At 42.1% G+C, this 12,471-nt stretch overlaps 1 protein-coding gene across 20 annotated transcripts in view; it reads right to left on the bottom strand.

The window, feature by feature from the left end:
* The window catches only part of ROBO2 (roundabout guidance receptor 2), a 945,132-nt gene that overhangs the window by 474,723 nt on the left and 457,938 nt on the right, over positions 1 to 12,471 (bottom strand). The window contains exon 1 of one of the 20 annotated variants that reach the window (XM_069785358.1): positions 2,124 to 3,179. The exons of the other annotated variants lie outside the window; for them this stretch is intronic. Coding sequence (XP_069641459.1) covers positions 2,124 to 2,178 — 55 coding nt within the window. The 5' untranslated portion in view covers positions 2,179 to 3,179. Of the gene's footprint in view, positions 1 to 2,123; positions 3,180 to 12,471 lie in introns of those variants that run through there. 20 annotated transcript variants of the gene reach the window in all.

Genomic DNA, 12,471 nt, shown 5'->3' with positions numbered 1-12,471 from the left:
TGTCACCCTAAGGTGTAATCGTAATTACTATGCTTCTAAAGAGACAAAAGTACTGTGTGCCAAGCTTGCACGCCAGTATTTCTTCAAAGCTACTTGTTAGTCATTACAACAGTAACAGCTTGTATCTACTTGGTCATGATGTGCTATCCACAAGGCTATTTATTATTTATTTGAGTTGTTAATGTAGGCAAACTTGACAGTCTCTGCAATATCTTCCCACAAAAGGGGAGGATCACATCTATTCTGGGCAGTTCCTTGGCATTTTTTTCTAGTGGTCCAGCTCTAAATTAGCTATGTGCTTCACCTGCACCCCCCACCCTTGTCCTATAAGGCTGAACCAGAACAAAGGTTCTACTTGTGGTCCCTGTGACAAAACTAGAATAAATTATGTCTTGCTCCTGTCGTTCCAGCAAACTGGTTAATTGCATTTGTTTCATATATCTCCAAACAGCCTGGTACATTAATTACATTCTGTAATACCAAGCTCCTCTAGATTCACTCTGTCACTTCCATTGAACACTTTAATTGTATTCCTTCTAGCTACATACAATTTTAAACACTTACTAATAATTACATTTCTACAGCCTGATGTTTTCAGTTTGTATACAAAGGTAACTTCAAGACCACCAGTATGGGAGATAAGGATCAAAATATGTTACACATTACAGTAGGAAAAATAAAGCAAACAGAAAACAAAATCCCCACAAAACTATGACCATGCTGATAGACACAAATGTTCCATTACATCCTTTCACAATTAAAACCTCCTGCTGTTTAGCTTGTACATACATTATGCAGAAATTTTCTCATCGGTAGACCAAACTGAACACAGCATATTATGCAACCAATGTAAAACCGTACTTGAATGTCTCCTTCTCATCTGTTTTGCCTCCTTTCTTGCTAGGAGGTGGGGGAAGATGAAAGGAGGGGGAGAAAGACCCAAAGCAGCCTGTGACTGCAAACAATAAACCTAGAGTCCTCGCTTCAGGACTGATAAGAGTAAATGCTGTAAGCAGCTTCCTGGAACCAAGTTTGTTCTAACAGGCAGGCAAAGCCAGCCAGGGTCCCCAGGCATTAAATTCACCTGAAGTCTGAAAGACTGTTTAGAGATGCAAATACTCAATACTAGGGGGACTGCCTAGCATTTGGTCCCAGCACACACTCATGTAGAACTGTATGCTGTCACAGATGCTCGCTTCCTAGTTGTGTGCTTGTAAGGTCGATGCTGCAGCACAGCGCCAACCCCTACTTTGAAAGACAATTTACCCTCGCACTGGAGTTCTCGCCCTAGTGAAGCGTACTTCCTTAAGATGCTAATTTATAGTTCCCCATCCATTACTTGAACTTGAGAACTGCAAGAAGTGTCGCAGAGCAGACCCAAAGGGGGGGGGGGAATAGAGTCCGGGGCGGAGGGGGAATCCACCCTTTCCCCCAGACGTTGCTAAGCTTCCTCACAACGCTCCCTCCGGAAAGTCCGTCACGAGGGGGTGAGGGGGAAGACGACGGGAAGACCCTCCCGCCCCACGGTGGCGGCCGGCCGCGCCGCACCTGCCCGGCCCCGCGGGGGTGGGTGGGGGTGACGGCGGGTGGTTGGGGCTGTGCCCCGCGCGCCCGCCCCGCCCTGCCTGACTCACCGGCCGCTCGCCAGCGCCCGAGCAGGCGTGTAGGGACTCTGGAAATTCGCCAGTTCGCCTCACCTGGAGCCGAGGCGAAGCTAACCCATTTATTTCATCAGCTGGCTCTCCCGACGGAAAGTTTAACAATAGAAGGAGCCAAAGTAACATCAGCTACAACAGCTCTCTGCCTTTCCTTTCTCCTTCCCCCCCCGCCCCGCCGAAATAAAAGGTTTAGCGCGGTAGTTTTTACTCTTTCCTCACTACCTCAAGCTGACATTCTTCCATTCATAAGCTGCTTTTCCATTAAGTTAGCAGACGGGAAGGACTGCTTATTGGAAACACACATTGCTCCCTCTCCCCGCCCCGACATACCATTTTCATACCAGAAACAAACTTAAGGCTCTGTAATGTTAAAGCTTATAATGCCGTCCATGTGCTGTCCCAAATCAGATTCAGATGAGGGGGATTTCTGCACAGAAATGGCATATCTAAAATAAGCGAACTTACCATAGACCTGAAAAAATGCAAATCCAAAGAGCAGGAGTGGCGTCAGCAGACCCATTTTGACATATTAAAAGCAATCCCGATCGTTTGCGAAACCAATTCCACACAGATCCAAAAAAAAAAAAAAAGTATCCAAAGCCAGTAAGAGGTAGGTCCAAAAGTTTTCAGTTTCCTAGCAGCTACTTAAAGTGGAAAGGGAATTCTTGAAATCAAAAGCTGCAGATGCAAAGGTCTTGAATGTGACACATTTAGATCCATACAGATTAGAGCAGCAAGCGAGCTCCGAAAGCTTCTGCTTTGCACACACGCTCCTTCCTAAATTTCCACCAATCCAGCCCAAGCAGAGGAATTATTCAAGTGTGTCTAAGACTCTCTTTAGGATCCATGGCAATCCAAAAGCAAGCTCTTTCTTCGGAAGACAAGGAGAGACTCTGAGAGAGGAGCCGATTCCTAGAAAGTGCTCCACAAACTTCCCGGCACTTTGCAGGAAAATCATTGGCTTGGTTTGGCTATTTTGTTTTCCCTCGCCCTCCCCCTACCCTTTTCTCTCCCTTTCTCTACCAAATCAGTTCAAGCTGCAGAGTTTCTCACTTAACTTCCATAATAGGAACGCCTAGGCAATGTGCTACAGGAGAGGCAACGGCTTTTTCAGCATCCCCTCAAAATAACCCCCTGTCCCCTACACCTCCCTCCTCACTGAAAACCAGAGCGGAAACTGCTCGAAGGCAGTAACTCCAGTGCGGTGCCGCCGCGGGCGGGAGCGGCGCCGGGCTGCTGCCGAGCAGTCGCGGCGGCGGCGGGGGTGCGTGCGGCAGGGGGTGCGGGGGCCTCCCGCCGCCGCAGCTCTCCCGGGCGGCCCCAGCAGCCCGGCGTCCGCCGCTCTCGCGCCGCTCTCCCCTCCTCTCCCGCCGCCTCCGCCTCCTGCCGCCGCGGACACACCGGCTGGCAAGGAGAGGGAGGAGAATGAGCGCGGCTCCCGAGGCTGCCTGGGGAAGGGAAGCTGCGGGGTGTGGACTAAACCACTGTGCTCCACACCCACGCGTCCCTCTCCTCCCGGGGTAGGGAGATGGGGACGACGATATAAGACGACAGCCACGCGACTGGAAATCAGGTCTTCTGCAGGCAGTGCCCCCCTGCCTCTCCTCTACGGTTGGGTATAGGTAGAATTTACATGATTGCTCCTCACCGCTTCCCATTTAACGGCCAGCTAATTTTTCGGTAAGTGGTTTCATGGAGCTGTTCTCTAATTATTCATTCCCTCTCCGCACATACACAGACGCTTGGGAGCGAGACCCTCGAAAGGATCTTCCCCAGAGATTTTTCCGCTGCTCCGCTCTGTGGAAAAGGAAGGAAAGGTGGCAAATAAAATAAATAAAATGCATCACGCGTGACCTACAAAGCCTGTAGGACTGGCGGGCTTGCTCAGCCGAAAACCAGGAGCAAGCAACCTCCCCCCTCGCGTCCCCCGGGCCCCTCGGCTGCAGTGCAACTCCCGCCAGCGGGAAAGTTTCGCGGAACCGACCGCGATCGCCGGAGGCCGGCGGAGGGGGCGGTGAGAGAAGGGGCCGCGTAACCCCCAAGGAACGAGGGCGAACAGCCCCTCTCCGCCTACATGCACGACAGAGACTGTCAAGCGGCAGAATAAGCCCCAAACCACCACCGAAAAAGAGCCAGGAACCCGAGGGAACGAGCAGCGTGAACGACAACGGAATTTAAAAGCGACCGGTGTCGCAACAGGGCAGGGGGTGACCAGGCGGAGACACGGAGAGCAGGGCGGGCGGAGAGGCCGGTGAGAGGCCAGCGGCGGCTCCGAGGGGACGGTTAGGCCGGCCGTTGCCGCCGCGCGCTGTCCGCGGGCCAGCGGGAGCGCCGCACGGTGAAGCTCGAGCGCCCCCTACTGACAGGCAGCGGGCAGCAGCCGCCACCTCGTGCCCGGCGTTGCCTTTTGTTGCGGCGGAGGCCTCGGCGCGCGGCTGGGGGCGGCCCCTCGGCGGCCCCCGCCCTCCCCCGGCGCGCGGGAGCGACGGGCGGCTGCGGGCGGCGGGGCCTGGGCCCCCCCCCCGCAGCCCCGGGGAGCCTGCACAGGGCGGGCCCTGTGAAAGGAGTGGGTGTCGTGGCAGGAACGACTGAAGTGCAGGAGCTGACGACAAGTCTTTTCTCCAGCAGGGATCCCGAAACAAGTAGTATGGCACACAGCTTTTTCAGGGAAACCTGTTGGAATGCGTCAGTACCATGTTTAGCTAGCTTATGGTTTTAGTTTCCAGAGGGACGTTGCAATTGAGGGTCACGATGATGCTAGATAAAAATGAACTGGTGAGTAACAATGTGGGAGTCCCGCTTTGATGCACTAGGATGAGCAGGGCTGATTAAACAGAAGGGATTTACCTTTTTACATGTTAACCAGCTAGTCCCAAGTATTCTTCTCTCATCAAGTCTCTTTCTTGCTTTTTTATTTTGCGTACACTAGAGATTTGTTCTTTTAATAAGTTCTTCATGTAAAGGATCTGAACCGTATTTCTGCGAAATGTACCCTGCCCACATGTACTCAAATAAATGGTCTGCAAGTTATTTCTTACTTGATTCTTGGGTGTAATTAGTGACAAATATTGTACCGTTGCCAACATGAGAGTGTGAGGTGTTTGTAGGTTTTTTTTTTAACTGTCTTAAGAAGATTATTGCTATTCCATACAAAGCCAGATGACAACTCCAAATCCTCTTTATGCAAATCAGGGAATGATGTCCTCCTGTACTCATGATATGCCCTGCAGATAAATATATACTGATACCTCTAAAGACTACCATGTGAAGAAGGCTATAATTAAGGCTAATTAGGGTAAGATGATCAAAATGGTATTCTTCATCAGTGTGCTTGTAAATTGGCAAAACGAGAAAAGCATAAATCACCTACCTGGCAGCAGTATCTGCAACAAGACATGAAATACTAAGGAATGTTTCCCATTGTAGTGAACATTGCAAGGACACAGTGTTAGTGAAAATGCGGACTTGTTTATTACAAAGTTTTAAAGTGGAAATAGCTCTACACTGTACAGTTCTTTTTCTGCTTCTCAAATAAATTTAAGATAAATTTAGTAATAGCTGATGTAGACCAGAACACTTTGAAGATATATACAGTCTTCAAAACCCTCAGGTACCGAGGTACCTGTAAAAGGGTATAATAACTCATATAAACATTCTCAATTAAATCAGTGTTATTCATTATAGCTGCTACTGTTTTACTCATTCACTGCCACAGAATACTGCTTTTCAACTATTAAACACTTACCAAACTTTGAAAAGTTTCAGCCAAATTTAATCAAGCATTTTCAAGCATAAATTTTGCCCATATGTATTTCAGTGATTTTTTTCTTTGAGAATTGTTAACAGTCCTCCAAAATGGCTAGCAGAGTCTGAGAGGTTGGGAAACCGGCTTTTGTATTGGTGCTGTTTGCCCAAACTCAGAAAACTTGGCAAAATTTGGCTAGTATAGAAACAAACAAAAAAACAAAAAAGGTCACACCCCCACCCCCCCAAAAAAAGGTCATCTAGAGATCTGCTGGAGCGTCATAGTAGAGGTTCACCTGTGTTATGGCTTACAAGGACAGGACGTGGCACAGAGGCACTGGCCTATGAGCAGAGTTTGCTTGGAACGGTGTTTGCTTCCATTATAAGATGCAGTCCAGATGTTAGAATAAAAAAACATATGCTTGTCTCTGGTCTTTCAGTAACCTCCTATGAACATGGCCAACAAGACAGATATTATTTGCTTGAATAGCAAAGTCTATACAGAGGAACTGTGTGCGCCAACTATTTGTTTGGCTATGAGCAGTATGCCACCTGATGAAATACTTGCGTGAGCAGGATGAAGAAAAGGCACGTCAGTATTGGTGCACATAAAGCTTCAGTTCAAAGAGTATTGTTGAGGTGGGACTTTAGAACAGGGAAATGGCACAGTAAGATTGTCCTGATTCATAAAGGTCAGCCATCAAATGAAGCAGGACTAATTTGGTAAAACAGCAGTAAGATCAGACGTATGTCAGTGATACAAGTAAAGGTTTCATTGCTTCCCCAGTCTGATATTTCATACCTTTGATTCCTAGACTTATATATCTGCATTAAAATATATATTTAGTATATGAAAGATCAGATCCAGTGTTTAAAGTACGAGTGTTCTAAGACTAGCTCTTTTTTCAGGTGAGCTCTACCATTCACAGCATTTTTCTTCTAAACCAACATTACCATTTCTGCTGTTACAAATATATATGAAATACTCTTATTTCCTGGTTGCCATAAAAACCTCTTGTTATCTTCTCAAAGAGGACAGGTTGAGTGGAGGTGGATCATACAGAATTTATTCTGGATACTAAAGCTGCTCATCCAGGGAATTGCTGAAAATGATTACAGATCTTTAATATCCAAAAATATACTTGTGATGTGATGGTCATATAATCTAAATGTAAGCATCCAATTTAAGTTAGGAGGCTGGTCTTTCTAGACTCTGGAGTAGAGCAAAAGGTGGATCCAGAGGATTATTCAGAGCATGTAATGTTAGGCAGCCTCAGGAACACAAAAACGAAAAAAATGACACAGTGAGCATGGACTTTCCCAGAAATCATACTCTTGTCTTCCTCTGTGCTATTCTGTTCCAGGTCATCAGGTTCTGATGTCATCTGACTATTGAATACATGATGAGAGAACAGAATTTATAGGGCTTGATCCTTATAAATGCTGAAGCATGATTATTATTCCTGCTGCAATCAATAGGGTCTTCCACAGGAAGATTGGACACTGGGAGGTAAATCAGGAACCCAGTCCAGGAAAAGAAGAAGGTTACTAGAAACAGTGTAAGCACTGTGGCTAGATCTCTCTCATGAAGGCCCCTGAAAATTAGTTTTTCTGCTGTCCCTGGCTACCATAATTTTGACTGATCTACTTTCCTAGAACCACTCTTGTGGATAAAAAAAAAAAAGATGGATGCCAAAGCATGTGTTTCTTTCTGTCTCACAGGTGTCTCTTACTTACAGCACAGAGGGTCACCTTTTGCTTCAACATTAAAAATTCCTGAGTTGTGGCATCTGACTTCAGAGTGTTCCTATGGAAATACCCATCAAGCAACACTAAGAACCCTATTTTGAAATGTCCTTACATTGCTAGACTGTGTTAGTATGTCTGCACTATTTTTAATCACTAGTACAGCTACAGTGCTTACCACAGTTATAAGAATGATCTATACTGTTGGTAAGATAAATATTTGGTAAATTAAATTATTAAAAGTTTTTTTATATACATCATATGTTCAATTTAGGTTTTGCATCCACAGCTCATTAAATGTGCAAAAACTCGTAACAGAAAGATGGTACAGTTTCTTGACAACTTTTGGAACAGCCTCACCTAAAATAAATTCTACTTGATTCTTTTATTTTTAACTGAGTCCAGAGTAAGCAATAAGCACAAATATTCATATGATAGATGTAATATTACCATGTAAAGATTGTGTAGATCTTACTTTCCATTTGTTCTATGGATGTACACTTAACACCCATACAAAAAGATACAGTGTCTTTCATACTTTGCAGCTTGGTCAAAAATTCAACAAAGCAGAGAAATAATTCTTAGTTAAAAAAGAACTTGAAAATGGATTATACATAAAACCAGGGTCAGATTTCTCCTTTCTGGGGCTTAAAGGGGAGGTGAAAGGAAGCTTCTAGTTGTGGCATTCACAAAAGAATTAGTAAGTTTACTGCTGTGTGAAACACAGGTCTGTGTTTTCTTGCTGAGTAAAAGATGGCAGCACACCATCCTTTGGGATACCTGGAGCTGGCATTGTAAAAAGCAACAGCACCTTTATGCTAAAGGGATAAGAATAACACGTTAGAAATATGTCTGTGACTTACTGTAGTAGTAGCTGAAACTCAAAACCTGTGGTGTGAAGAGTACAGTGCCTGTCACAATCATAAGCACTAAAGTTGTTTCAAAACTGCTGGGCTTCATATAGACTTGTGTAGACTTGCACAGAGCAGGTGGAACCTAATTCTTTTCAGAGATGCACAGGGATGGGACAAGAGGCAACAGACACCAGTTGTAACATGGGAGGGTTCTAGGTGTCCGGAAACAGGGTTTTTTACCATGAGGGCAGTCAAACAGGTCCCCGAGGGGGCTGTGGAATTGCTGTTGCTGGAGATATTAAAAACTTTTTTGGACAGTGTCCCAGACATTGAAGGTGAACCTGCTTTGAGTTGGACTAGTCAATCTCCAGAGGTCTCTTCTGACCAATATTTTTCTAAGGTTCCATGATTCTATGACTGGCAATACTGACAAAGTTCTGAGCATGTAAGTGTACTTTGAAACCGAACACCAAGGTTTCTTAGTAGAGAATTATGTACTAAAGTATTCAGTAGTACGCACTTCTGTTATAAAATTACACAAAACTACACACACAAGCTATGAATAAAAGATTTGCTTGATTTTCCTCAAACTTAAGCCATTCCTGTTGCAATACTAGGAGCCTTTGTTGGGTGACTCCTATGTAGACTGAACAGTGAATATTGCAGGAATAGAAGAGCATTCCTTGCTTTTCTATTGGAAGATTGGAAACGCTTCCCTTTATAACTGCAGTATCTAAAATTAACAGCCTTTCTACCAATTGCAGTAAGCTGCACATCAAGCTTATGGCTGTCTCCACATTGTAGACAGTAACATGAGTTCATTATTTGCAACAGGACAACTGCATCCCTTCCAGTCTTTCCACAGACTACATCTAGCTAGCCTTCTCCATATCAGGAATTTCCTCTTACACACTAATTTTTCATCATATTGGTATGTCTGTACATCTCCCATTTGTAAGGGTTGTGAGTGTTCCTGTCTGCTACATCAGGAACTTCTATTCCCTGTCTTATATTCAGGACTCTGTGTAAGTTATGCATTTCTTTGTCTAATGAAGGAATAGTCAATTACTTATGATGAAGGCACCAATTATGGAATAAAGTGCTAATCTACTTAAATAAGGACACCAAAGACATATTCCATCAACTACAAATAAAATAAGACTCCAAGAGTAATTTTGTTTATTCCTTTGAATAATTGTGTCATTCAGAAAAAGCAGGAGCATTTAAAATGAAGAACTGGAAAAGGATAAAATCTTTCCCCACCTACATGAGAGATGCAAAGGTGAAATTCTCACTAGAAAAATGTACTTCATCATAGTGTGATCAGACTGATCCATATGAAAATAAGTGTAGCTACTGCACCCTGACTAAAAATCAAGCTATACAGCAACCCAACATTTATAACTGTACACAATGACACAGAAATAAGTCTTAAGCTGAACACCATATTCCTACATAATTGTATTATAAATAACATGTTATGCTCTCTTATTAAATGACATATGTCACATTTTCCATAACAAGTGCATATTGACAGCCAACTACATTAGCCAACAATATTTACACTTTAATTACAGCTTTTAAAATGGAAATATGTAACTATATATGTACATAAGTTGTTAATGGGGCAGAAATTCATACAAGGATATCCATAAGTAAATGTCCATTATGTAGATACCCATTTGTAGGTGGGCAATTATTCTTTACAATAGGAAGTGTTTAATTTAATAATGTAGGAAACAAGATTTTTCATGTCATTAACAAGTCAATTAACTTGAAAATTCTAATAGACACATACAGTATTGTTTTTCGATCTTAAATGGCTTTTGAATTTAGCTGGAGTTTATAGTTACTATTTTGTAGAAGAAGAAGCCAGACTTACTGAGTTCCCTTTGTTATCTCTGGTCTCCAAAGTGTCAACAGCACGGTAAGGTTATTGCTTAGCATGATTTCTGCTGTACTACAGTCCTCAATTGTAATCATATATTAGTCAAACCAAGGACTTGTTGTGGTACCACAGAGCTTCTGATTTATGAAGATGTCAACTCCCGAGAATCTGGTCCATCACTATGGTGGCAACCCTAACAGCATTAGAGGCTCTTGCATGTTTCTACCAGTGGGTTGTAATGTTCCCACCAGGCCATGATTCTTTTTTGCAATATGATGCTGTCAACACTGTTCTCATCAGTTATACATATCAGTGGATTATTAACAATATTTGTCAGACTTCTATATTAGTTTTGTCCCAGAACAGCCTTGCCTCACTTCAGCAATAGAATTACATTTTGCATTGTCTCAAGAAATGCTTTTAAATTAGAATTGATGTTTCAGTCATGTGATTTTTCACTGCTGATGTAGTTTAGTTTTCTATCTAAATTTTTATAAGAGTATATGACTTATTTTTTAAAAATATGATCCTATTAAAGGCAGGTGAAGCACAGAGTGTTCCCACAGCAGAATTTGGGCTAATACCTCTCCCATGCATGGCAGACTAAAGGAGTGGTCAAGACTAACATAAATTTCAACAGTAAGTTGAAAAAAAAAAACCATAAAAGAGGAAAAACCTGAAACCTCAGAGCAAGACTTCTCCTTAAAAAGTATGCATTTAATCAAAATGACAAATAAATAAGTACAACTGTAAACATCAAATATCCTGTATAATTGCTAGAGGAATTGTCATATTTGAATATTTTGCAGTTAAAGCTATTATAAGATTTAACTGTTTAAATTGTATACAAAATCACCAAACTTTTACAAGGAAAATATGTGGGAATGTTTTCCTCTATGCTGCATATCTTATGCTAGGAGCAGCTGTGCCAATACACGGTCCCTTTAAAACCGATAAAACTGTACAAGCAAAGGGGCAAGCTCAGAACACAGAAGCAGAAGCCAATGACTCATTTTAACGTCTGTCTCTGAACTGAAACACAAAATAGCAATTATCTCAAAGCTGCTTACTGCCACAACTAGGAAGACTATTTCACATTTAAAGCACGCTACCCACACAACAGAAAATCTATGGTTTTTTTTTTTTTTTCATTGTACAGCTTGCAATATTGTGTCTGATGGTGGAATTTAGCACGTTTCAAAGTCATCAGTTCAAATCTTGCCCATGCTGATGGTGACCAGAAGTTATTACTTGATTCCCAGATTAAATTATTTTAGAATCAGTTTTTTGTAGACAAGAGAAACACATTGTAAACTTATCTTACCCAGACAATCAGCAATAGTTCAGCCTTCTAGGACAACCTTGAGAAGAATAGGGTATTTTGCACTGCCATGGCCCAGAAGGTACTTATCTTGAGAATGAAGAAAGAATTGGGTTTCAACAGCATCTACCACAATGAGATCCTGTAACCAGGACTGTGTATCTATGGACTTCTGCAACATAAACAGTAATTAAATCCCACTGCCACATTACCTGCTGAAAGATTTTCTAAAGGAAATGTGTCTTCCATGATTCTGGCAAAAAGTTACATAAAAAAGTAACTTTTTATCATTTTTCCAAGAAAAAAAATAATATATACTAGCTATTTAATCTGTAAGTGGCATGTCTATTAAAATGTCAGATTAAAAGTAAATGAGCCAATATATGGAGTAAAGCCACAAGAAAATTTATAAGTAAAAAAAGGATAAATACCCCTATGTATGAAATTCAAAATACTGTAGTAATGCCTACAGATGCATAGGTGGCATCAAATACTGAAGATATGTGTTGGATTTATTATTTTGTTGATATTTAAAAAGAAATAAGGAAAGAGGAATTCTCACCTATATTTGCATGGCATTTACTTGAGAAATTCCCATGAGTGTTTACAGGACTTGAATCCTCTTTTGGAAGAAATAGTACAGCTGATTCAAATCATTGAAATAATACAACAGGCCACCTGGGAAATTTTTCCTCTGGGAGTCATAGAGATCCTTTCAAGTGATCTACATTTCTAAGAAAATTGGCTTAAATTCTGATGTACTTTATTGTCATCCACCACTGTTCTTTAGTGGTTTTGCAGAAATATAGTATAATGCTGATCATTTAATCATGGTAGTACTGACATAGAATTCTGACTACAATTTTTTTTTTCTTTCCTTTTTTTCCCCTGTAAACCCATTTAATTTTCCTATCACATGACCTGGAAGCTGGTTACTGATGAAACATATGCTCAGTTAGAACAAGTTTGAATCTGTTAATTTTCAAATGGCCGTAAATCTACATTGCTCAAATGAAATGTACAACATCTTCTGAGTCAAGAAGGAGCTTGCTTTTTAGCCATCAACAACTCACAGTGCCTACCCTTAAACTACTTAACATAAAAATACCAAGGTTTATATTTCTAAAATCTTGTAGATGCCTGAATATATCAGTGATCAGCATATTTGCAGGAAAGTGCTTTTTTTGATCCCTGCATACAAACTTGAAGTTGCTTCAGTCATGCCTTGACAAGCAATATGTAGAAAACTGACACAGCCTT

The sequence above is a fragment of the Haliaeetus albicilla genome, chromosome 6, assembly GCF_947461875.1.
Source record: "Haliaeetus albicilla chromosome 6, bHalAlb1.1, whole genome shotgun sequence".
In the NCBI taxonomy this organism is placed as follows: domain Eukaryota; kingdom Metazoa; phylum Chordata; class Aves; order Accipitriformes; family Accipitridae; genus Haliaeetus; species Haliaeetus albicilla.
The sequence above is the reverse complement of the archived record's forward strand: the minus strand, read 5'-3'. Positions and strand labels throughout refer to the sequence as shown.